Source organism: Mus caroli, chromosome 19, assembly GCF_900094665.2.
Source record: "Mus caroli chromosome 19, CAROLI_EIJ_v1.1, whole genome shotgun sequence".
NCBI lineage: Eukaryota > Metazoa > Chordata > Mammalia > Rodentia > Muridae > Mus > Mus caroli.
Genome location: NC_034588.1, coordinates 40,094,975 through 40,122,108, shown reverse-complemented (window position 1 = coordinate 40,122,108; position 27,134 = coordinate 40,094,975). Strand labels below are relative to the sequence as shown.

General features: G+C 45.7%; 1 protein-coding gene across 4 annotated transcripts in view; it reads right to left on the bottom strand.

Annotated features, from left to right (window-relative positions):
* Positions 1-26,877, bottom strand: part of Cnnm1 (cyclin and CBS domain divalent metal cation transport mediator 1) — a 57,667-nt gene extending 30,790 nt beyond the window's left edge. For all 4 annotated transcript variants that reach the window (XM_021151434.1, XM_029472841.1, XM_021151433.2 and 1 more), the window contains exons 1-2: positions 25,042-26,877; positions 1,900-2,043 (exon numbers count right to left, since the gene is read on the bottom strand). In XM_021151434.1, coding sequence (XP_021007093.1) covers positions 1,900-2,043; positions 25,042-26,614 — 1,717 coding nt within the window. In that variant the 5' untranslated portion in view covers positions 26,615-26,877. The remainder of the gene's footprint in view (positions 1-1,899; positions 2,044-25,041) is intronic.
* Between the last annotated feature and the right edge of the window lie 257 nt (positions 26,878-27,134).

Genomic DNA, 27,134 nt, shown 5'->3' with positions numbered 1-27,134 from the left:
ATGTATACATATACATACAAATTTTTTTTAAGTGGAGGAAGCGTTTATTTTGATCACTTCTCTGTTGCTTAGAGTGTTGAAAAAAAGACATGGAAGTGCTAACCTACCTCACCTGCTCTGGGGGGAGTGGGAGAGTGATGTGTCCCTGTTCTCTTCAAACTTGGCCTGGAAAACAGCAGGGCCCCAGGGCTTGTGGTACAGTGGACCAGATATACTAGAGACCAAAGGGATGTGTCCTCACAGCAGGAAATCAGGGCCTCAGATTCCAGCTCCTCCCAAACCCCCTTCTTTTTGGAACTTGCTTCTCTCAGGCCTTAGGACTGGCTCCCATCTACACAGCTCTAGTGGACCTGCCTTTGCCTCTGGGCCTTTATTTGCACTTCAACCTTCCTTTTGCTCTGTTTGAGAAGGTGGCATGATTCCGCCCCAGGGGTCCAGAGTGTATATGATGAGTCACAGTCACATCCGAAGAAACACAGGACTCTGACTTTTCCAGCTTTGTGAGGCCCTTAGGGATCCATGTGGGGATGCTCTGGAAGAGGCTCATGCAGAAAGTGAGCGTCAAGGAGAGGCTTAGAACACATTTTCTCTGCTGTCACTAGTGAGTGGCCTCCGAGTTATATGACATATTCGCTTATGGGTCTGCCAGCACGCCATTAACCTTTCCTCGTAGAGACATCCCTATAATCTCTCCCTTTAGTACACTGATTTTAATAGTGGGTACTTGAAGCATTAGGGTTATTTAAAACACTACCCCAGGAAGAGACTACTAATTTAGCCTTCTACCAACGACTAACATTTCAGTATGGTCTCCGTCAATTGCATTTAAGGATTCTGGAAGTTCTAGACCAAGGGTGGTGGGCAGAGAAGGGAGCCTGGAATGGGAGAGGTCCCTTCTGAGCTCCAACCTTGTTTGACAATGATCAGTCCTGCATTCCCAGGTCCCCGAAGGAAGGTGCGGTGACACCCAGCTTGCTTTCAGTAAGGGCTTGGCCCGTGTTTTAGCTTTGATCTCTTCTTGGCCCACGGGTATCCCTGCCATACGGAATCACAGCCTTTTGCTGCGAGGAAACAGTTTCTGGAAGATTGCTCTGGCGAACCGAGGCTGCTCATCTCAAATGAGTTATCCCTGGGCAGGGAATGGAGTGGAGAGCCTAGGAAATGAAACTCTCGGGAGGAAACATTTCCTGGCCAGAGACTCCCGTGGACTTAGATAACATTGCAATTTCACAGACAAAGTAAGCCCTGTGTTGCTGGCAGACAAAGCGTTGATAAGGCCCATAGGCCTGAAGCTGTCACTCACTATAAAGAGGAGGCCATATTGTTCCTGAGCGGTGCAGGGAGAGGAAGAGACCAGAGGCAGAAGCAGCAACAGGAGCCACACAGGGACCTGATCCAGGGGGCAGAGGCATGAGGTCCAAGAACAGCATCCAACAGGGGCATTTAACCTTTGGGCTTTAGCGAAGGGCGATGCTATGACAGTGCTCATTCATTGTTCACTGGTGGTATGGTGTGAGAAGGTCCAAGGGGAGCTGGGCTCTGCCTCTAGGTAGACAAAGAGCCACCACGGGAACAATGCTGAGGGCAGAAACAAGAGCAGAGAGCCCCCTGGGCCTCCTCTTGGGCACACTGTCTTTCTCTTAGCCATTTTTTCCATTTGAAGGCGAAGCTATCTTTCCCCAGTTTTAACTGTGTTCTGGAAAGTTCCCTTCTGATAACACCGCACCAGCATGTCCCTAGTGACTCAGGATAACGTGGGCCAGGGTGTCCTGCCATGCTAGCACTGGCTGGCCGTGGGTGACACACCGGTGCACAGACTTGCCTTGACACCCTTTCCCATTGTTCATCAAACCGATGCGTTCCTGGGGGTCTCAGGGGAGTAGGAAGACCCACACTTACTGTAGAGGTCAGTTTCGTCGAGGATCTCCGACTTGATGATCTCTTCTATGATGTCCTCCAGAGTCACAATGCCCATCACCTCATAGAAAGGGTCTCCTTCACCCTCGTTGTTCACTCTCTGGACAATGGCCAAGTGAGATTTTCCTGGAGAACAAATGAAACCATAGTCAAACATATGGGATCATTTTCAGAGAAGATTTCTGTTTGTGAGAAAACAATACAGAGTTTCTGTTTGACCAAAATCAGGACTGAACTCACCCCAGGAGCATCTGAAAATAGGAAATTGGTGTGTGCAAGTTCTTACCAATGGGAGCCTGATACTCAGAAGAAATACAGATGTGTGTTGCTCAGTGATAGAGGCAGGTTCTCAGACCTGAACTGTTAGGCAGTTTCATTGTGGGAATATCACAGAGTACAGGTGCACTGCCTAGCTTTCTGTCAACTTGACACAAGTTATAGTCATAAGAGAGGAGGGATCCTTAATTGAGAAAAATGTCTGTATTCAATAGGGGCTGTAAGCAAGCCTGTAGGACATTTTCTTAATTAATGATTGGTGGGGGAGGTCCCGGCCCATTGTGGAAAGTGCTGTCCCTGGGCTGGTGGTCCTGACTTCTATAAGAAAGCAGGCTTAGCAAGCCATGAGAAGCAAGCCGGAAAGCAGTACTCCTCCACGGCCTCTGCATCAGCTCCATGTTCCTGCCCTGTTTGAGTCCTGCCTGGCTTCCCACAGTGGAATGTGCTATGTAAGCCAAACAAACCCTTTCCTACCTAACTTGCTTTTGCTCATGGTGTTTCATCACAGCAATAGAGACCCTTATTAAGATAGCACTTATGCAAACTAATGGTTATGTCATAACTAGTGACATAATGGTTATGTCATCACTAGATAACATTTTTATAAGACCATTCTACATAATCTCTTGTTGGCCATACATTGCCATGTGGCACTTAGTTATATTTTATGTTAGTTTGCATATAGGTTGGACACATAGGATACAATGTAACATTTGAAAACATTTACACAATAAGTAATGGTCAGATCGAGGCATTGGCATGTCTACCATCTCAACCCTCATCGTGTCCTTGAATCAGGTCTGTGTGTACTAGCTGTTTTGAAATATGCGGTTACTCATTGTCAAGTAGGGGACTGTACTGTGGTCTGAGCCATTAGAAGCCACTCCTCCTATCCAGCACACAGCTGTACCTGCTTAGCCACACGCCCTCCATCCTTCCTCCCTTCCACCTGCTTCTTGCTTCTGAAAACCTCTTGTTTCTTTTAAGGGCAACTTTCTAACATGTATCTAAAATGTAAGCTAGTTACATTTTTTTCTTTGAACTTTGACACATTGATAAGAATATGTTAGGTGAAGGAGACTCAAGAGCCTAACTGAAAAGGTAAGACCTGAGGAGAATTAGATTAAAAGTCAGGCTCCCTGTTTAGGCAGACTGGTTATTACCTTCAGGTAAATTATTTAACTGCCACTGAGTTGCCAACACTCATGTGGAATCAGGAACCAGAACCAAGGCTGTGGATTTTGGGGACTGCCTCCACAGAAGGCTGCAGCTAATATGTCCTGCCCCTGAATCTGGGTGGGCTTGTTCTGTACCCGAGGTTGGGTGGTAAAAGACAACAACTTCTGCTGTGGAGACCCTGTGAGATGGTTGTTGACTACCTCGAGGCCACCATGCTTCGAGAAGCCACCTTGAAAGTGGGTGCTTCAGCCTCAGCTGACCCAGGCTTTCTTGTCTTCCCTAGTGATGGCTTAAGTACTGTAAGGCAGAGAAAAGTTGTCCTATCATGCCTTTCTTAGAAGTCATTAGTGCAATAAGATGGGAATTGTTTTCTATCTCTGTATTGGGGATGACTTGTTAGCAATACTCTAGCTAAAACTGGCCACATAGCTGGTGTATTTGTAAAAAGGTTTAGTAAACGATAATTATCACAGGCAGATATGACGGTCATCTTGATTACCATTTTGGTTGAATTGAGAGATATCTAGGAGGTTAGTAATGCACACTTCTGGGTGTTTATATGAAGGCAATTTTAGGAAGGGTTAAGAGGAGATGGGGAGGAGGAGGAGGGGAGGAGAGGAGGGGAAAGAGGAGGGAGGGAGAAGGAGGAGAAGGACCCACTCTGGGTGCCTATGGCACCATCAATGTGCCTCAGCCCAGATGGGCTAAGGGGAAAGGAGAAAGCTTGTTTCCACAAACATTCTCCATCTGCTTCTGGCCGCCATGATATGAGCTGCTCTTTCTTGGCCACCATGGCTCCCCATGGGGACAGGATGAAACCAGGAACAACCAAAGAAACCCTTCCTTGTTTAAGGTGTTTATAGCGGGAACATTCTGATTAGTGTGGCAGATGTTTTGTTTTTACTGTCTAACAACTTAACAAGCGCTAATATTTGTTGAGCTCTTGCTTCATGCCAAACACTATTTGGAACTCTTGACACATGTCAAATGATTTCATCCTCAAAAGAGCTGGGGCCGGGCAGTGGTGGCGCACGCCTTTAATCCCAGCACTTGGGAGGCAGAGGCAGGCAGATCTCTGAGTTTGAGGCCAGCCTGGTCTACAGAGTGAGTTCCAGGACAGCCAGGGCTACACAGAGAAACCATGTCTTGAAAACAAACTAGCAAAAAAAAAACCAAAACAAACCAAAAAGAGCCGGAAAGCGATTACCAACATTACACTCAATTTACAAAGGAAAGAATTGAGCCACAAGTTGGGTTGGTGTTAAGCCTCAAGTGGCACCGCCCAAAGGGGGCGGAGCTGGATCGCAGCTGTATCCAGTCCTAACCGGAGGCCTGCTCACCCTTTCTTTTCCCTTCTTTTTTTTTTTCCCCTGATAGAATCAAACCTAACCAAACACTACCCCCCAACATTTTATTTTGTGACAAGGTCTCACAAAGTCACCCAGGCTGACCTGGATGTTCCTGTCTTCTGAGATGCTGGGATTATGGGGCCTTTGCCATTAGGCCTGGCTGAAGTATTTTCTAGCTGCCCTCCTCCAGGTCAATCTGTTTCTTCTTCTAATATAGACACATTTCCTGGTCCTGTTCCTAAAATGCAAACCCGAGTGGTTCTTCTTTCTTGGCTGTGAGGTACTGAGTCAGACGAGTTAGTCCTGAAAAGAAAAACTCCCCAAAGCAGCTTTTGTTTGTTTATTATTAAAGGCATCACTCAAGAATAAAGAAGGGCAGTTGGCTTTCCAGAAGCATAGTTAGCTATCATTTCATTTTCCTGTTGCTGTGACAAAGCATCTGACCAGAACAACTGAAGGGAGAAAGGGTTTATTTCAGCTCACAATTTGGGGTTCCAGTCCATCCCAGTAAGGACCACAGCAGAGGAACCTTGAGGACCACTGTATCTATCCTCCATCAAGAAGCAGAGAAAGGTGGATGTCTGCGTTCAAGCTCACTTTCCCCTCTACAGTTCAGTACCCCAGCCTAGGGAATTATGCCACCCTATGGTGGCTCTTCCTACTCCCATCAACCCAATCAAGATAAACCCTCACAGGTAGCCAACCCTAGGGGATCATCTCCCAGGTAATTCCAGATTTTATCAAGTTGGCAATTGGGATTAACCATCACAGCTATCAAAATTTAAAGGCAAAGATACTCCTTGGGATTTGAAATGGAAATATTTGAAAGATGGTATTTTTTCCACTTATGAATGGTCTCTAAAATGTCCTCATCTTCTACCTAAACTTCAACCTGCTTCTACACTTCTAGCTGTGACAGTCAGGTTCAAGAGCTTTCCATGTAATGGTTAATTTTGACTGCCAACTTGACAGGGTCTAGAATCACCTGAGCGACAAGCCCCTGGGTATGCCCGAGAGAAACCATCTAGATAAATTCCTATTCTCTAAAAGTCAAAGAGAGCTGGATGCAGTGTTTGGCACATTCTGCTTGCCAACTGAAGATTCGGTGTGTCCAAGCACACGAAGCTCTGACTTATTTCCACGGTGGACACATACATAACCTGGAACTGCCAGCCAAAGAAACCCTTGCTCTAAGTGGCTCTTGCAGCTCTTCTGTCACAGTAACAGGACAAGTGTCTACTGAGATAGCATACAGTAACAACAGTCCTTACAGAATCAAGTCTAAACTCAAGTTGTTTAGTAAAATCAAGACTGCACATTGTGGCTCTTCCCAATATCCCCATTTACTCTGCCACATCCCATCAGCAGGCTATCCTCTGGGTATTCCAGATAAACTCCGCTTCCTGAGTTTCGTCCTGGCGCCCTTTCTAATAGTTCACAGTATGGCTTTGCCATACCCCATCTCTCCTGGCCTTTTTAGGCTGCAGCTTCAGGAGAAGCTCTCCCAAACTGACCCCATTCTGAATCAGACCCGATCTCCCGCTGCCTTGGGCTCTGAAGCCTTTGCTATTACTATTCCAGCTTTCTGCTTGGAACTAATGACTCATGTGTCCTACATTATGTGTGACTTTCTTGGAGGGTGGGCTCCTTCAGGACAAAGGGTCACATCTTTAAACAGGTTCTTTCACCTCTCCAACACCTGGCCAGCATTTGATAAACTGAACTAGGCTAGTGACCAAATAAAAATACAAAGCTAGTATGTTACCAAGGATGTTTCATTTCTGATAGCATATTATAGATTTACATGGATACTTCAACCCTCCCTCAGTGCTCTAGGAAGTTGCCCTATGAAACAACTGTTTCCTATCCAACCGGACTGAAGTGTTTTGTAGCTTAAATTAGATTATGCTAATTGTTCGAATGTGTGCCACTTAAAGATTAAAACAATTCCCAACACATTTTTTCTTAAGCTTATGGCACCTGTTCTCACTTTTCTGCTAACATGTGCTAGCAGATGACAAAACAAATGAGTAACATCATGGAAAATCTAGGCAAACTGATTTCTTAAAACTGCTTGCTAGAACTGAAGGCCTTTTGTGCTGTGGGGCTCAGGCTGCATACAGCACGTCCTCCACAGTTCATGTGCTTAGTATATATGCTAGAATCAAATACACGCACAGTTGACTGTTTTATAAATAACTTCTACATTATGGACACCCAAAGTTGTCCTCATACCCAGGAAGATATGCACACCCACCCCAGCAAAGATATGTGTGTGTGTGTGTGTGTGTGTGTAGAGGTTCTGTATCTTATAAGGTCAATTGTAGGGTCACAAAGGAATTTTAAGGTTTCCTTATATGCTAATCAGGATACTGAGACACAGTATCTATGCAATCCACTTAGAAACATTTGACAACCAGCCTCTGAGACCACACCCTTCAGGGTTGTGGATACGATGATGTGTACATATGAAAGTTACATTAAAGTTCATCATTTTGTGCACTTAATATACACTAATAAAAGCTAAGGATTCAGGGGCTGGCGAGATGGCTCTGTGGTTAAGAGTGCCACCTGCTCTTCTGAAGGTCCCAAGTTCAAATCCCAGCAACCACATGGTGGCTCACAACCATCTGTAATGAAATCTGATGCCCTCTTCTGGAGTATCTGAGGACCGCTACAGTGTACTTACATATAATAAATAAATAAATCTTAAAAAACAAAAAAGGTAAGGATTCCCCTTCACAGCCATAGAAATCCATCGAAATTGACAAACAGATGAAGGAAGCTGCCCTTCTTAGGGGCAGACTGGGATAGGAAATGGGATGGCAATCATAAAGCCTATTTTGAGCTAATACAACAGTGAGATAACCAGCTGTTTCCATGGTAAACACACCTCAGGTCCTTCCTTCACTTACAAAAGCTGGTCTTTCAGAGCCCCATCTCTGCATCCCTTTTTCTCTTAGGCTAAGAGGGGCTGTTGTAGGTGGTCTTATGTGAAGCCAATCTGGAGATACACAACACTTTCACTCCCTTCTTTCCTGCCATGACACTCTGTGAATATTTTTCATCTACAGTTAGGACAATAGCTATTATTATTATTGTTTTTATAGAAGCCACTATTTACCATATACATTCTCTAGTGTGAGGCATCAGACATACATCATTGTACAATGACCTGTCTCTAGAATATATGAAGATTTAAATACTACATCGCATGAAAAGACAACCCAGTTATAAAAATGACAAATGGTTTGAATAGGTGCTTCTGTAAGGGAACTATATAATTGATCAATAAGCATGTGAAGAATGCTGAACACGCATCATAAGCATTAGGGAAATTCAAATCAAGTGGAAATGGAATATTACTACATATCTACTAGAATGGCTATAAAAATCACAAGTGTTGGAGAGGATTTAGGAAATAAGGATCCTCTATCACTGCTGTACTGCTCTGGAAGTTCTTAAAACTATTAAACATAAACTATTACATAGTCCAGCAATCCCACTCCTACACCGATGATGTACGGCCAACATCATTAACGATAGCCTAGAAGTAGCCACAACCCACATTTCCAAACAAACGAGGCGTGGTAAGTCTACAATGAAATGTTGTTTGGCCACAAAAGGGATAAAGTAATGCTATGGAACACACATGCCTTGAAGACACAGCAAATCTAAGAAGCCAGGCACACATGGCTGCCTGCGGTATGATTCTATTCATGGGCAATTTCCAAAACAGGCAAATCTACAGAGGAAGAGAATAGATTGGTGGCTGTCAGAAATGGCGGAAAGAAGAAAATAGGTAGCTACTGGGTTCAGAGTTCCTTCTTGGGATGAGGAATTAAATTATTCTGGGATTAGATGACCTTGACGCTCACATAATTCTGTTAGTATACTAAAGATGTAAATTAAACATTTACAAGAGTACATTTTATGCCATGTGAGTTATAACTCTATGAAAATTTCTTTTGAACAAAAAGCTAATAGCTCCTGGCTGAAGGTACAGTATGTTGGTAAAGTTTAAATATACAAACCACTGGAAGGTGTGAGGCAGAAGCGGGTTCATAAGGGGAGCACATTGGAAGGAAAGAGTCATAGTGGTTTGGGGCTGAGGAATTGTGCTGGGGTCGCTGACAGCATTCTGTCACTTTGTGTTCTAGGATTGTGATGACCAGCAGTGGACCTAAGAAAGGCCATGGAGAGCAGAGGAGAGGACACCATTTGTGCTCCTCTGTGGTGAAGGAAATCATGAACAGAGGCATGGTTTTGGCCACAGATGGCAGGAGGGGAATCTGAAGCAAACAAAGGCAAAGCTGAGCCCTGGAAGGGTCACCTCTGTTATCTGATGTTTCATTGGCTCTCAGGGATGACTGAAGAATGCTTAACACTCACAGACTGGCACAAGCCTGGAATAGCAGGGCTCTGACAGCCTGATGCATCTGTTTTCATTTTTCTCCGCAAATGTTGACCTTCAACCTGTAGTATTTCTCCTCCAGTGGGTCGATGCTGTGCTTGGAAGAGTGGTGTACATTTGCCTACTCCCCTCTTCTGCTTCCTCATGAGATTCCATGAATTTGGACTGTGATCTCCTCTACAGGGCCACCCCTGTACTGACTAGGAACTATCAAATGACTTCCTATCACGACAAACCCATTCCTTTCAGTTTGTCCCTAATTTTGTAAAAAAAAGTGGGCAATCTGTCAGACAACTTGGGTTAAAATACAATTATATAGAACTTTCCAGTTTGTGAAGATGCTCTCTAGATGGTACAGAAGAGCCGTGGAGTTGGTGAGATGCTATTGAGAATGATATAAATTTCCTAAGGAATGAGCGAGGAGTGATTTTATAGGCCCCAGCTTGCGTTTTGAACCCACTGAGACATATGTGTCCTATGTATATTCTTTAACAAGTTAACTCCCCCTTTCAACTTCCATTAAATAGTCCCCTCTCACGTGGTGGCCATATTCCTAGGGCAGGCAGTGTTCTCTTAAGAATCATGACTGCTAATAAGAGAACATGTGCACCAGGGCAAAGCCGTGCCCAGCTACAGCTGCGGGGGAGCAGGCTAAGCCGAATGATCTGCTATGCACACCCTTGGCAGTGCTCAGAGCCATGGGGCCTGGCACAGTTACCCCCTCTGTTTCTAAAAATAGCCAGTGTAACAATCTTTAAGTCAGCTAAGTCCGTGGTTCTACTGTATCTCATTATGATGCATCAGAGGCAAGAGGTAATTCTTCAGAAGATAGCTCTCCGATGCTAGTTACTAGGGTTGAGGCATTTTCACATGTCCCTTGAGCATGCAATTGTGACCTGGATGGAAAACCTCTGGGCTGAGTTAAAAGCAGTAGGGTCTAGGCTAATGCATGCTCTCCCCCTGCCATCTGCAGATGCTGGACATGTGTTATGAGTACTCCTGTGGACATAGAAGCCAGCAATCAACCCTGAGCATCCTCCTCTGTTCTTGTTCACCTTATACTTTTGAGACAATATCTCTCACTAAACTTCTCACTAATTTGGTAAGACTAGCTGGCCACCCAGCCTCAGGAATCCTCCTGTCTCTGCCACAGCTACACACGTTTGAGTGATGGAGATCCAAATTCAGACCCTCCAGTAGCAGGAACTTTACCGAGCCACCACCCCAGCCCTGCCACTCTACTGTTTCCAAATCCACTATTTCTTCCCCTCTCCTCCTCTTGTTTTGTGAGACAGGATCTCACTATGTAGCCCTGGCTGGCCTGGTACTCACTCTGTAGATCAGACTGGTCTCCAACCTCAGAGATCTGCTGCCTTTCCAGGGGACTTTCTTGAAACAAAGTATCTATTTGTCTCTGAAATGTAAAAACTATATTTTACTCTGAGTTCACTTGTATCCCACGTCTAAACTTGTAATCATACCATCTCTGATGTCTAGTATTAACTTTGTATCCAGACACTACAGAAGTCTACCCCTACCCTGATGGCTCAGCTCACTGGCCTTGTTCTTTTCTTGATTTCTATAAGCTATGGGCTTCTTTATCCAGAGATTTGGTTGCCTGAAGCCTCTGTTTTCTCTCTCTCCCCGCCCCTCTCATTTACAATCTCTAGATCCAATACTGCCCACATCTTAATGGGACAAAGTAGAGACTATGTACCTACAGCTTGACTCTTGCTTGGAGCACACCACCAGGGTGGTTTTGTTGAAACCAGACACATACACTTTAATGAATATGAAGGCACTTAAACCACATTTCTGTAGAATCAAGTGGGATTTATGGTGGCCAACCTTCCCTCTATTAAATAGTACTACAGGTGAGATCCCTTTGCTCTGAATGCTTCGAGCCCTTTCACCTAGTTCAATGGCTTTCACTTTTGTCTCTGGGTTAGAATTACTCCGAAAGCCTTAGACACATTCTGCCACGAAATCCCACACCCAGATATCCTAGCTCCAACGATGCTCACATTTAAGACTGGTTTGGGGTAGAGCCATGCCATCAATGTTCAAAGTTTGGTTTTAGGACCAAAGTGTCAGCATCACCCAAGTGTCAGCATCACTGTCACCGGACTAGTTGGGATAAGTTACTATCAGGTACCATCCCAGACTCTCTGAGTCAGAATCCCTGGGGGTTCATTGCAATGCTCTGTGGCTCAATAAGCATACAGGCGAAAACACCAATTTAAAGGAAGGATTTGTGTCACAATGGTTAGCGTCTGACACCTATGAAGAAGGGGGCGGATACTGAGATGTCCATCAAGCCCTAGACCCTTTCAGCGCATCTAGTTTGCTAGATGCTAAGTCTTCACAGGAAGGAGAAGAGCTTTCTGAGTTTACAAAGAATGGCTGTAGTCATAAGCCAAGTGCTGCGTTCTCTCACACAACACTGGGTAGCTACAATGTTTCTGCTGACACAAGTCAGAAACTAGGTGGTGAATGTTAAAACTGGGTGTAGGAAGGCATCTTCTGTGGCCTTTGTGCCAGTCACGCTGAGAGAGGCTTGACAGGTTACACTATTAGGCTCTTGACATGTCTGAGGACAATTGACTTCCGCCCTACTGTAAGTCAGGTAGTCTTTTCTTGTTACTCCGAACTCAAGGTGTGCTCCTACTGCTGGACATTGGTGATTCTTTGTATAAGTTTCTACCATCACTTGGCATCACCATCCAAAGTACAAGGCAGATACTTCAATGGTTATATATTATAACTATATATTAAGACAGCAATTAAAGAGACTGGTTATCAATGGGGGAAGGTTTTGCCTATTCCCTATCCCCGAATAACATCTGTCAATTCCTAGAGATGAATTGACTGTTACAACTTGGGATTCACATTTAGTGAGCAGAAACCAAGGCTGAGGTTAAGTGTCCTATGATGTACAAGACGGCTGCCAGAATTCAATATAGCTGAGGCTGGAAGTCCTGCTTTAAGGAGATGGAAAGCTAGGTAATTAAAGAAACTTCATATGACGTGTTTGTATTGGAAGAAGTCGAGATGTCCTTCAAGGGCTTGAACAATATGGGCTACTGTGCTATATATGACTTAGGCACGACCCTCAGAAAGCTTTCACGGATCTTGTTGTTCCTCTGCCGTGAGAAAACAGCCAATAATTGACTTGGTTCCTCGTTGTTTCAAAAATAGCCAGAGCACTTGGGTAAAGTGATTGTTTCCAGCACTGAAAATAGAAGCTAGGAGGAGGGCCTATTGCTTGGTAACAGAGAACAAAGGAATGCAGAAATCCTGCATCCTTGACCTGCTCCCTTGATGCTACTTCTGGCATCCCCACAGCATCTTTCATTCTTTTGGTGGACAGCACTCTGTGACTGGCTATCAACGTGTGAGAGTTCCTTAGAATGACAGCAAGAACATTAGCTGGGTACTTGTTCTGGGACCCCACTTCTGATGCACAGCATCAGGATCTTGGGGATGAGCTGTGAGTCAGACAATCTCAAAGGATGAACTCTGTACAAGGTTCTCACACACACTAAAGTTTGGGGACCAGTGGTCTTGACACGTGCTACTTAATGTGTGGTCCCTGGCCAGAAGACTGGCAGCACCTGGAACCTTGCTTGGAGCTTCCAAAGCTCAGACCCCACCATAGTCCTTCAGTTAGAGTCTGCAGTTCATTAAGACCCTAGGTGGTTCTTACTCGAATTTGAGTATGAGAAAAACTGGCCCATAATAACCCTAAGCCTAATCCTTGACACTTGATTGACAGGTACCACATGCCTCACATATGTAATAGAGATTTTAAAAAAATGCTGGACTCATTAGTCATAGTAAGCAAACCAAGTTTCTGTTTTGAAAAGATTTTTACAAATGTAAAGGCTAAGAGGGATTATAATTGCTATTTTTCTTTCAAGGCTTTGCTTTTTTTTGCTATCTTAAAATTAAAGGTTGGGGCTGGGGGTATGGTGTTGCATGCCTGCAAATTCCAGCACCGAGGCAGGGAGATTGGGAGTTGAAGGTCAACCTGGACAGTTCAATGAAACACCATCTCAAAAAAAAAAAAAAAAAAAAACCCAAAATAGTTTATAAATTAAAAGTTGGGATCAAAGTTCTTTTTCTAAACTACTGTTATAAGTCTAAATAATCGCAGGCTACAAGAGCAGTTTGATATTACAGGGTGTCTCTTTTTGATTATATGTATTTAAGAATGTATTTTATTGATGATTGGTCAATTGGGGGGAGGGAGGCACATGTGTGTGCATGCACTATGGTGCACATACTGGTACAGAAGTCAGAGGACAACTTGTAGTAGTTGGCTCTTATCTTCCACCATGTGGATCTTAGGGATCTACTCAGGGGGAGGAGCCCAGGTCATCAGGTTTGCTGGAAAGTCCCTTTACATGCTGAGCCATCTTATCGACCCTAGAAGTTTAATTGCTCCAATGATTACAGCCTCCATGTTAACAGAAAGCTCTGAGCTTCTACTGTTTTTATCTTAATACTCTTAGCACCCCACTGGAGTGAGATAAGAAGGAACTACTGTACAACAGGCTATGGGGTTCTTATCATTTCCATACATTCACCTTCTAACAAAAGCCAGAAGAAAATACAAAGCTATTCCCCCATTAATCCTACACCAACCTCATTGAACTGAAGAAACAAAACTCTCTCTCTCTCTTTTTTCCTGATTAAAAACAAGGAACTGCAGCCACCTTTTGAAGTCACCATCTTGCTACAGAAATAATAAGCGACATCTTTATCACCAAATAAGAAAACAAAAATCTGTTGAGCCTCTAAAAGGCAATTATAAAAAAAGCCAACTGTGTCATCCAGAGCACCATGGTAACCAACATCACCAGGGCACGAAAAAAGTTGTTAGTCACTAGAATCAAAGCCAGTTGGCAACTTGGCTTGCTAAGCAACACCACAGAAATAGCAGAGCAGAGGTTCATTATGTGCATGTCTGACTCTGCATAGCTTGGAATCCAGCTCCAGAAGGGACTACCCAGGTCTCTCCCTCTCCATCAACCTGAACCTGAGGCTCCCAATCCAAGCCTAATCCATCACTCATTCATTTAACCAGCATTTATCCAAGCTTGTTGTGTCTGAGGCACATGGTTTCATAACATGCATGTTTACTTGGGTTTTCAGCTGAGCGGAAGCTGTGAAATGCAGGATAGAGCAAGAGTCGTTCTACCAGAAGCACGGTGGGGCAGGGTTTGCCTGAGACGGACTCAAAGAGAACTGACAGCTGACCATCAGAGGACAGAGAGAACTGTGAAGAGTAAAAGAGAGCCGGCTATGATGCTGCATAAAATAACTATATTCTCATGACCGCGATCCTGCGTCATCGAGAAAAAGACGGAGTTATATTTAGGATCATTAGTAGAGGCAAGAGTGGGTACAAGTGATTTTAGAACTATCACCATCAAAATCATAAGACATGCTGTTTTGGCATGCATGGGTAATAAAAATTGTGTCTGACAGATACTTCATTTCCTCGAGTTTCCGATTTTGGTAAAAGAGACTCAGGCATAAGAAAATGGCTTTAGCACATGAAAATTCATGGCTGTCTCTGTTCTGCCTTTCTTTTTTCTAGCTCAAACTCCTGCCTCAGCTGGAATGCCCTTTTCTTTCATAATCGCTGATCACAGTCCTTTCAAGGCCAAGTACAAATTCCATTTCCTCAGAGAAATGTTCTCAGATCACCCAAGGACTTATTGCTCCTTCCTCTCTTTGCCCATAGATGCTCTTGCCTGAACCCCAGGCTGTTTCTTACCAACCTTTGAAACAAAGCCCTTTCTCCCTTTGTGCTTCCACATTTCCATCTGTATCTGTCTGCCCTGGCTCTGGTGCTGTAGGGAATAGTCCTGAACTGAGCTCCAGTGATGACAGCCACAGAGTAGCAGGGGGAAAGTTGCTCGGTTTCCCTAATGAGTAGAACACAACCCAGAGGGAACCTTGGATGTTGCTACCTGCCTCCCTCCACTCAGAGCCTTTACACATTTACTGCCATCTTTTGGGGGACCTTTTGCCTGGAGAAAATTCTTCCTGTCCTTTAGGGTTCAGCTCAAATATTTGATGACTAAGGAGTCTACACTCATCTACAAACCAGCTGAGCATGTTCAAATAAAATCCCATTTTGTAATAAATTGTCAGCCAGTGCTCTTCTTTCTGCTTAACTGCAGACCCAACAGCCTGCAGTGATGTTTATCTGTCACTATATCCCCATGCAGAACGAGGCCCCATCAATACAAGGAAAGCAGGCAGGAAAGAATGGGGTGGGGAAAGAATCTCAGTTTGATAAGGAACATGGACCAGGAAATAAGAGAGCTGAAGACTCCAGGTTCCTAAGAGTGTGCCTACAGGCAAGCCAGCTTTGAAGAACACCAGGAGAGCATGCAGAACCTCCTTCAAGAAACTCAAAGGCTTGAAAGAAGTTAGGAGCAGGCCACATGCATCTGGGGAGGTTAAAATGTGGAACTGGGGTAAGCTACAATACACAGTATCTTTTGAGTAAGAGAGATCTCTGGAGAAATGATACAAAGAAGAAATGGAATTTCCCTCCAGCCAGTGGGATTTAGATTAGCTAAAAAGACAGCCTGACCATGAGATCTGGACAGCCTAGAAAGGAAAGCTAAATCTAAAAACAGAAAACACTAGGACTTAGCATCTCATTCAGGCTCCTTAATGCTCCTTTTGGCTCCGGTTGTATGGTTATCTATTTCTTTTGCCAGACAAGGCCGAGGGATGGGATGGGCAGAGAGAATACTGCAAGAAAACATTATAATGACCACACTGAAAAATACTTAAAAAAAGAAAAATAAACCTACATTTTTTGTCATCATACATAGTTATTTTCATTTTTCTTGTTCCCTTTATCTTCTCCCTGGGCGTGACAGACCTTGCTTTGTCTACTGTTTGCTTTGGTGATGCAAAGATTCACAGTCTGTTCCAAACCCAATTATTCAGCAATACTTAACACATTTAATGACATCTTGCCTTTAATTTTAACCAGTGTCCTTCTATATTGTATCTCAATGTCACCAACTGAAGCCCTGATGTTTTGACAGGCCTCTCTTGGAATTAACCAACGAAATGATAATTTTTCCCCTGAAAAATCTCACATCAGAATTTGGGGCATGAAGTAAAACACTGACTTTTAGATTATTCACAGGGAGAAGATTACAATCTGTAAGTGAGGCAGGAGCATTTCCTTGATGGTTGGAAATCCTTAAGGTAAAGATCCCTTGCAAGAAGACCCAGGATTGAAGAGGATACACCTTGTAGTCCCATAGTGGACTGTCACAACTGTATTCCCAGGCTTTATGTTCAACTAAAATGTTTAAAGGAATCTATGGATGAGCAAAGACTGCATAAAACAGCAATTGGCTATTTTTATAGCCATGCTAGTCTGCAGGTGGAGTAACAAGCATAAGTGGGTGGAGTTGCAAAAAAGATGTTACTATTTGGCAATACATTGTTTTGTTTTTTTCTTTCTTTTGTTTTTGTTTGTTTTGTTTTTTGTTTTTTTGAGACAGGGTTTCTCTGTGTAGCCCTGACTGTCCTAGAACTCATTCTATAGACCAGGCTGTCCTCGAACTCAGAAATCCACCTGCCTCTGCCTCCCAAGGGCTGGGATTAAAGGTGTGCACCACCACTGCCAGGTGGCAATGTATTGTTTAACAGAGTTAAACATCAGCATTCTAAAGTCCATGGGGCTCTGACATCAGAAAACAGTTTCATGCCTTTTCTGTGTCTACACGGAGTTAGTTTTCTCTTAAAACAGTCTCCTAGGGAGTAAACTGTATGCTAAGTAAAATAAACCTCAAAGTGTCCGAATCATAAACTACACCTCCTATATTACAGTGCTCAATCTTGAGGAAACTGTAGTAAAAATAACATATGAGACAATCACTCTCGGGATTATACTAGACCGTTAGATTTGCAAATCATAGCAGGATCCTGTTACCCCTCCCCCTTTATTTTCTTTTTAAAAATGTAAGGCTGTGCTTATGTGTAGTTATGTATTTAAAATACTATTAAGAATTCTTTCATGAGAGGCAGGGGAGATGGCTCAGCATTTAAGAGTATGTACTTTTGCAGAAGACCTGGGTACCATTCCTAGCATCCATATTGGTTGCTCATATCTGCCTGTTCTAGGTTATCTCACGTATCTCACGCCCTCTTCTAACCTCTGTGGGTTTCTGCACACACACACACACACACACACACACACACACACACTGTGCACATACAGACAAGCAGGCAGACACACATACACATAAAAATAATTTTTTAAAAAGGCTATTTCAAGATAATGGGATTCTTTTCAGATGTTATTCAGTTTTTTTTCTGTTGTTTTATATCTAATTTTTTTCTATATAAAGTATAGAAATCTATAAACTTCAGTACAATTCATATGAAAGCAAAATATATCATTTAATCAGTTGCCCTGACCTCTGTGTTTCTATTGTATGTTATTTTATCTTAATGATTTTTGTATATCTTAATGGTTTTTGTATAGGTTTTTGTCTTACACATATATTTATATATTGAACTGTAATGAACTGTAATGCCATTGGAAGTTATGGGGAAGAATGAATTCGCTTGCTTTCTAGCTTGCAAAGAGGAATGTTATTCTTGGCCTTAGGTTCTTGGCTTCTGGGAGTAGATTTTGTACTTCATATACTTGGGTCTGTGTAGTGTAGACTGGCCTAGAACTTGAAGTCCTTCTGCCTCTGCTTCCGAGTGATTGCAGGTTTGTGTCACCTCGTCTTAGAACAGCATTTTGGATATTAAAAATAATTGTAACAGTTGTTTCTAAAGAGAGAGAAAAACAATGTAGATAGTATTTTTCCTCTACTATTTAAACTCTAATATGTTCTGCTTTATAGTCCAAAGCTATTAGGTTAAAGACAATTAAAGATTCATTTACTAGAGTTCTGTAGAACTTGCCCATTAACATTATATTAGATCCTTGGTAATCCATTCACCTTTTCAAAAAGTATTTTGATGTACTAAGCAAGACATAGTGATGAATGTCTATAATCCCAGGACGCTGAAGGCCAACACAGGAAGATTCTGACTTCATATTGTGCATTTAACAATCCATATGATGAACTGGGGAGGTAGCTCAGTTGGTAAAATGCTTGCCTCATAAGCAGGATAACCTCAATTCTACCCCAAGGGTCGACTTAAATAGCTAGGCCCAAATAAAAAGCTAAGTATGGTGGCCCGTATGTATAAGTCCAGTGCTAGTGAGTGAGGGGAAGGGTGAGGGTGAGGCAGAGGCAGAGGCAGAGGCAGAGGCAGAGGCAGAGGCAGAGGCAGAGGCAGAGGCAGAGGCAGAGGCAGAGGCAGAGGCAGAGGCAGAGGCAGNAGGCAGAGGCAGAGGCAGAGGCAGAGGCAGAGGCAGAGGCAGAGGCAGAGGCAGAGGCAGAGGCAGAGGCAGAGGCAGAGGCAGAGGCAGAGGCATCCCCAGGGCTCACCAGTCAGCTTAGCCTAGCTTAGTGGGTAAACTCCGGGCCAGTGAGAGATACTGTCCTCAAAATAAGGTGGACAGTGTTCTTGAGGAATGACACCCAAATTTGTCCTTTCATGCACACAAACATGCACATTCACCTAATGAGTTTGGTGAATGACAACAGAGCTTTACAAGAGAGGATTCTAGACAGGGTGTCCCCTACCTGAGTATTACAGAGGGAGTTGGTACTAGATAGTCAGGATGTGAATTTGCAGCCCATTATATTCTCATACAGTATGAGAAAGGTGACAAACAAGACACAGCCCTGTGCTGTTGTGGGCACCTAAAACTCAGGCAGAGAGTGGGGAGTAAATGTGGTCAGACATTGGTCACCAGGGTACTGACAGCCCCATCTCTGCTTAGATTCCACTCTTTGGATGGTGGAGGCTGCCAAAGAGTTTTAGGCAGAGGATTTAAAACCTGGAGATTATTTTAGTGACACTAGAGAGGACAGGCTGTAGGGAAACAATGGTTTGGAGAAGCATAACTTCTTAGGAGACATTTTCACAAAGGAGCAATAGCTCACACAGCTAACACTTAGATCTTGTGATCGGTGCTAAATCAGCATTAAAACGCAATGGTCTTAATATGCTCAACAGCCTTATGGATGGATGGATACTATTATCTTTGTTATATAGCTAATGAGATAGATGTAGGTAAGTGATTTGGTCAGGACAAGTACCAAGCTAGTGTCTGGCATCACACTTTCTGCTGTTAATCTCAGTCTCATTTGTTTAATGTCCATCTCCTCCATTGGATTGAAGCTTTCATAGACAAGGAGTCACATTGGCAGTATTAGCCACTGTATCTACACCTTGGGTACAAAGTAATTACTTGTTGAATGCAAAAAATGAATGATCTACATGGAAGAAATAGTGAGATAAGTCATGTAGGTTAAAGAGTCTGGATGTAATATTGATAATTGGTATTTTCCTAAGGAGAGACCAGAGTTCTCTTGCTCTCTCTTCATACACACCAAGGACATGTCACATGGGTACATAGAAAGAAAGAGGCAGCCAGATGCAAGCTAGGAAGAGAGGCTGCACCAGGAACTGTGCTAGCCAGAACCTTGAGCTGGGACTTCTACCATCTAGTATAGTGGGAAGAGGAGTCTTTGTTGTTTAGGTCGTCCAGTCTATAGTATCTGGGTATAGAAGCTCCTAAGGAATACACCAAAACAAAGATGGAGGAAGGCCCAAGAGAGGGAGCTTGAATCTCACTTAGAAGGGGGAATAAAATAGTCATAAGAGGCAGATGAAGGGAGGGAGTGGAGAGGGAGAGGGTGGAGAGGGGAACTGGGGGTTCAGGATCAGGTGTAGGGAAGGACAGGAGAGATGACCAGATGGCCATGAAAATGAATGGAAATCTGCAACTGATGGGGGTGAAGAGGTGGGGGCATCTCCAGGATGAGACAGAGAACTGGGATAAGGGAGGCACCAAGAATCAATGTGTGTGTGTGTGTGTGTGTGTGTGGGGGGGGTGACCTTAGCTGTGACTCACTACATTGGGGATATGAAACCTGAAGAGGCTACTTCCTGTAGCTAAACAGGAACCCCAGTGGAGTAATAGAGACACCAACCTACCCACAAAACTTTCAACCCAAAATTTGTCTCCAGGCACGGGGGAGGAAGAAGAGACTGAGGGAATGACCAACCAATAATGGGACCAATTTGATACCCATACCACGGGCAAGCACCAATCCCTGACACTATTAATGACACTCTGTTATGCCTGCAGACAGAAGCATGTTGTCCTCTGAGAGGCTCCACCCAGCAGTTTCAGACTCAGACAGATGCAGACACCCACAGCCAAACAGAGGATGAAGCTTGGAGATTCTTATGGAAGAATAGGAAAAAGGATTCCAGGCCCCAAAGGGGATAGGAACTCTACAGAAAGACCAATGGAGTCAACTAACCTGGACCCTTGGGGCTCTGAGTCTGAACCACCAATCAAAGAACATACACGGGCTGGACCTAGGCCTCCTTGAACATATGTAGTAGATGTGCAGCTTGGTCTTCGTGTGGGTCTAGAACAACTGGAATGCGGGGTATCCCAAAAGCTGTTGGCTACATGTGAGACATGTTCTTATAGCTGAGCTGCCTCGTCTGGCCTCCATGGGTGAGGAATTACCCAGCCTCACAGAGACTTGAAGTGCCAGGGTGAGGGGGATATCCAGGGGCACCACCCGCTCAGAAGAGAAGGGGTTAGGGGGTGGGGGAAGGATTGTGGGAGGGGTGGGTGAGGGGGGCAAGTGAGCAGGATGTAAAGTGAATAAGTAAAAATATAAAATTAAATAAAAACAAACAAACAAAAAGATTAATACAATAAGGGTGGATAAAAGAGGAGACATTTGTGTCTTGGCACACTGGAGGGACTACGCTGTCTCTACTGGAGGAAAAAGAAGAGTCATTTGCTGTGGTCAGTGAACAACCCCAATGACTTTGTGTTCGCCTTCAGTCAAATGTAGAAATATGAACCTTGCCTATTTACGACGCTCACTCAATGCTTGCTTATAATTACACAGTAGTCCCTGTGCTTGTTCTGAGGAAAGTAGGACGAGTCATCCCCTGCCATCAAGGCACTCAGTCCTGTGGGAATGAATACCAGTCCCTTTGTGAAGCTGGTATGCCAACTGGAAAGCCTGCTTTCCTTTTTTCTACCCCTAAAGACTGGCAACCCATAAGTACAAGGATAGTATCCTACACAAGCCAAGAGCTGGGTCATGTGATCTGCATTTGAATCTGGGTTTTACAGGCTCCATGGCAATCTAGGAAGGACCATCTGACCCTTAGGATCAGCCCTTGTAACTGTAGAATCACATAGAGGAAGGCAGGTAGAATCCTACAGTGGAATATATATTAGTGGTTACTACAATTATTAAAGCTATATTCATAATCCAAAGAGACGAGAGCTGTGGGTAACAAGTCAGGAAAAAGGCCAGTTTTTTGCCATCATACTAGGCAGCAGACATTCCAGGTTGGAGGTACAAGGTTAGAGTAGCGGGAGTCAGAGTAGCTGACAAACAGGCATCTCCAGACTTACCTGGTTCAACCACAGTTCAGCCAGTTTTCATTTATGGAAAGTTGAGTAAGTCAAGCTATCGATCTAAGCTTTAATTGTTTTATCTACAAAACAGAGTTCATAATACTTACCCAGGAGGGCTTTTTTGAGTATAAAAAAAAAACCTGGCATAGTGCCAGGCAGAACTGTCACTCAATTAATGGCAACAGTTGCTCCTATTAATATAATCACTCCCCTCTTTTGCCTCCTAAGGGATTTGTCTAGATGGTTAAGTTACTTGAGATTCGAGGAAGTGAGGGAAATGGAGGAGCTATTAAAGGCTAGCTTAAAAGTTATTTTCGAATATAAAGAAAAGCAGTTTAACTTGGCTTGCTTCTCCTAACATGTGGTGTATGCATAAGTCATAGAAATTGGCCACTGTTCTGGGGCTTAGAGGCCGATATAACCTTCTTGTTAATGATTCTTTGTCTCCCACCCAAAGTAGGTCTTCCAAGAAGTGTTAATAAGTGTTCTCTGAGGGTGTTTAAATCTTTTCCAACTCTAATATAAACTCAAGTCACCCGAGGGCTTGTTAAAAATGCAGATTTTCATCTAGGAGATTTAGAGTAGGGCACGGAGTTCTGCATGCCAATGAGCTCCCTTGTGACTCAGGATGGTGTTCTGAGGAAGTGGCTAGGAGCTGAGAAGACATAGAAATATCGTCGTCGGCCCAACGCTTGTTATCATGACCTACTTCTCTTTAACAATCTACCTAATAACAGACTATTAATAGACTATGAAAAAAAAAACTTGTTTCAGACCAGATTTGGAAATTCTGTATCTGGACTCATTTCAAATCAGTATCAACTATTTTGAACAATTTTCTGGAACACAAAGTTTGCTTCTAAAGGCTGCTCTTATTAACCTCATATACATACTGTTAACTTCCTGAAGGCAGTACATCTAGAGGGGTACTATCCCTTGAGTGGTTGTTTAGAGGTATCCTGGAGAACCCCACCCAAACACTATAGGCTATTGCTATTGCTCTGACTGCTCACTATCATTTTATGGTAAGATCCCATTGCTGAAGACACCACACACTCTGCTCACAAGTTATGGAGGCAATCACGTTGGTACTGACTAGGAGGCTTCCTTTTAGTTACTTTCAGAGTACTGGAAGGTGCTTTGTAGGTTCCTGGAGGGGGAGGAGCCATCAACAGTCTTACCCAGCTGTGAACCTTGTGAATCGAAATAAAGACCTATTGTGGTGGTAAGATACCATGGCTGCAAGAGTGGCATGCCTGTTATAGGGTAACACACTGCTTTCTGATTGAATTGAAGGCCGTGTTTACAGGGGGAAACATGCCTGGTCCTATATATCCAGTCAAGAACCCATGGTTGGGGAGCTCACAGGCCCAGGTAGGGGATTTTTCTGCTAAACAGCTTTAGTATTAGACTGTCCTCTAAATCTGTGTCTCTACCGGTAGCAGAGCATAGCTCTCAGACCTTATCGGTGAAGATTCTTTGTCCAGTAGATAGTGGTTAATGCAGACGCTTACAACTGCTCAAAGCACAGAGAAGTGTTAGAGCTTAGTGCTCAGTGGGATATCTGTATCTTTACCAGCCCCAAGGCTCATGTAGCATCCTAGAAGATGGGGCAGATACATTGTAAAAGCCAAGGCTTAGGGAGGACCAGAGGGAAACAGTGTATCCTGCACATGGGAACCACTGCATTCATAAACTCACAGCTGCTGTGCTGACTGCTCAAGAGCAAGCCAGTGAACACTTAAGCCTAGGGAGGAAGAAGAGCAAGCCAGTGAACACTCAAGTTTTGGGAGGAAGAAGTTTATAAGTCCCTACCTTTAACTGAGGAGCTATAGACAGTTGATGGCTTTTGGGGTAGGAAGGATGGATGTGACCTTTCGTGGTGTGACCCCTGATAGGCTGATTGTACTCTTGTGGATATGGGGGAAAAGAGGACAAGATGTTGTGAGAATTGGTGAGTGGTGGGTACGTGGAGTGGATGCAAAGAGGAATTAAGAGGAAGAATAGGGCTGAATATGATCACAATACATTATATAAAATAACCAAAGAATAAATAAAATTATTTTTTAAAAAATGTCTTCTGGCACTACAGGACAATGAGACACTTTCTCAAACTAACTAGAGTTGCTCTCAGCAGAAACATTAAGCCTTGGTAAGTCTCAGGGGAGAACACCAAGTGGGAGAGAATGAATATAGAATATGGCAAACCGTATGCCAAGCAGAGTGGAAGAGGCCTGGGGCTCAGCCAATTGCAAGGGAGACCTGGAAGATGGGACTGTGTTCTGAATATTCTCAATGGTGACACCCTGGAAGTAGATCTGATTAAAAACAAAAACCACGTGGCAGTCCTGGGACAGATTTGGTGAACAAGGGGCAGGGCAAACACAAGGCCAAGAGGTCTGGCTAGCTAGTAAGCAGGTGGATTATTCTTGAGTGAATTTGAACTCAGAAGTAGTATCCAAAGAGAAACCCCAAACACGAAATCAAGCGCCATAGAACTTTCTGTGGCACCATGCTTGAGGTTAGGAGGGATGGGGAGATGGTGTCGGTGTCGAAAGAAACCCACTCATTTGGGTGCAAGTTTTCTGGAGTCTTCACTCTGGAGAAGTATTTCTTTTAAGTCCCCACCTCCCCTACTGTGATGAGCAAACGCTCTTGGTAGTACAAGCACTCCACTGCTTTGGCTAGCTTTGAATCTCTAACCTGGCCATTTTGTATGTCAGATGAATGTCTGCTGGTAAGTTAAATATGGAGAAGAATGCGCAAGGAGCCTGGTGCCTATTCTCCCTCACTCGAAGGGGGGAGAACTAGAAACCCTGGAGACTTCTGTTTCTGCTCCATGTAGTGTGGAAGCCGCTGTCAGCAACTGGAGCTGTCCAGCAATGGAGTTCCTTCTCTTTGGAAATGGTGAGCTTCCAGCTCTAGGAATTTGAGGCAAAGGCTAAGTAAGGGACTCTGTGGGAACTCTGTAGTGTGTAATGAGGTATGCAATAAACTCCTAAGGCTCTTCCGGGCTCAGTCTCACAATACCTGGCACTTGGTAGACACCAGAACTACAGGTGGGGGAAAAATGGATCGGAAGAAATATGAGTTAGCTGGTGAGCCAAGTAAAGTGGAAGAGGCCAGGGGTTCAGCCAGCTGCCAGCCAGGTAGAAAAACATGAGATATCCAGGGAGCCAATAGCAGGCCTTCCTGGAGTTTTAGCGCCATGCATAGATCAGAGGTATTTTTTGGGTACCTGAAGCCTCTCATGCCGGCCAGCGCGGTTATGAAGGGCAGTTATCTTTGAACGGGGATAGGAGCTGGGGAAGAATAAGACCACTGCTCACCCTTCTTAAACTCCTCCAGTACAGTGTCCAGCCGGGTATCATTGAAGACACAATGCAGGGGCCTGTTGTAGAAGCGGGTGACTGTGAGCAGCGGGGTACAGTCGTCCGGGTCCACAAAGGCCAAGTCTTTGACGAACAGAATGTCCACAATGTTGTGCCTCTGGTCGCCCTCGTACACCGGGATGCGAGTGTAGCCACTACGGAGGATCTCGGATACAGTGGCGAAGTCAAGCACGGCGTCAGAGCGCAACATGAAGCAGTCCCCTAGAGGGGTCAGCACCTCCTCTACCACCTTGGTGCGCAGCTCCAGGGCGCCCTGAATGATGTTGAGCTCTTCCTTCACCAGGTCGCTGTAAGGGTCGGCGGCTCGAAGCGTCTCCAGCAGCTTTTCCCTCGTGTAGAAGGTGCTGATCTCCTGGCGCAGAGCCCAGTCCAGGAGGCGGCCCAGAGGGTAGCACACCGGGAAGGCGGCCGCCATGAGGAGCCGGGTCAGGCACACACTGTGCGAGGCGATGGCCAACCCGTGGCGCGAGCACACCGAGTACGGACAGATCTCGGCTCCCAGGAACACGGCGCCGGTGCACACCAGCGCCGGCAGCCACGGGAAGTGAACCCCCGCCTCGCCGGAGTCCTCCCCGGGGTCCCCGACGCCCGGCGGCAGCGAGGCGTACAGCCAGCCGGCCAGCGCGGCATTGGCGCCGGCTTGGCCCAGGAGCAGGGTGCAGAGCAGATGGGTCCCCCTGCCGCGCACGGCCTGCACGCGGCGCGCCTGCTCCTGCTCGGCGGCCGAGCCACTGTTCCGCAGCACCCGTAACTCCACCGGGTCCAGCGAGAGCAGGCTCAGGCGCAGGCCGCTGAACAGGGCGGACAGGGCCAGCAGCAGGAGCGCCCCGAGCGCTCGCAGCCACGCGGGCGGCAGCAGGTCCCCACCCGGGCCGTAGAGGCGCGGGCGGACGCGCAGCAGGAAGCCGCCGGCGGCGCCGTGGTGGTGCCAAGCGCGCCCGTCCCAGGCGCACAGCGAAAAGAGCTTCCCGCCGCCGCCCGCGCCGCCGCGCTCCGCCTCGCCCTTCCGCAGCTCCCGCACCCGCACCTGGACCAGGGCCGAGCCCGCCACGCCCCCGGGGCGCAGGGGCCCCAGGACCTCCACGTCCGACGCCCAGTCGCTCTGCTCGCGGCAGCGCTGCGGTCCCGGGGGACGCGTGGGGACCGCGCTGGGCGCCGCGCCGCCCGCGCCGGGGGGCTCTTCGATGAACACGAGCCGCGGGGCCCAATCGCCCGTGCCGTTCTCCCCCGGGGCCAGGGAGGGTGCGGGCACGGGCGCGGCTGGGACCGGCGGGCCAGGCTGGAAGTAGACCCGCAGGAGGAAGCTGGTGCCTTCGGCCGCCCGCAGGGTGCCCCCCTCCAGGGACACGCGGCCTCCGGCAGTGTCTTCGGGTCGCAGACCCAGTAGCCAGGCAGCGGCGGCCGGGGGCCGAGGGGACAGGGAGAAGAAGAGCAGGAGTACGGCGCCCCGGCTGCAGCAGTCCCGGAGCCTGACACCCAGCGCTGCTGCCGCCGCGGCCGCCGCCGCCATCCTGCACCCGGCGCGGTTGCACGTGATACTGCAGCAAGCCGAGCGCGAGCTGGAGGGAGGGAGGAGGAGCTGGAGCCCGGAATCCAGCCCCAGGCAGGTCACCACGTGTGCTCCCCTTGCGCGCGTGGGCTGGAGGCGGGGGTGGGGGAGGTGATGGTGGGAGTGGTAGGAACCCGCCTGGTGGCCACGCACCGTCACAGTGCCTAGCCTGGATACACTTAAGTGTATCTGAGCCCTGGGAAGGCTGGGTTTAGAGCATGGCCTCCTACATCTGTCGTTCCTCCTCTTCAACCTTCCCCCATTCCACTCCCTGCCCTTATGGCGAATTCCCGGCAGTAATTCCAAACTGCAGGCTCACTGCTTCCCATTGGACCCAGGAAATTTCCCAGCGTTTTCCTTCTGTCCCTCGTGTTCTTGCTTCTAATTAAAAGATATTCTGGTGGTTGGTCCTATGAAATCCGTGAAAAAAATTGGCCTCAAATTCTAGCTAATCTTTCATATTGTAAAAATTTCCAAATTA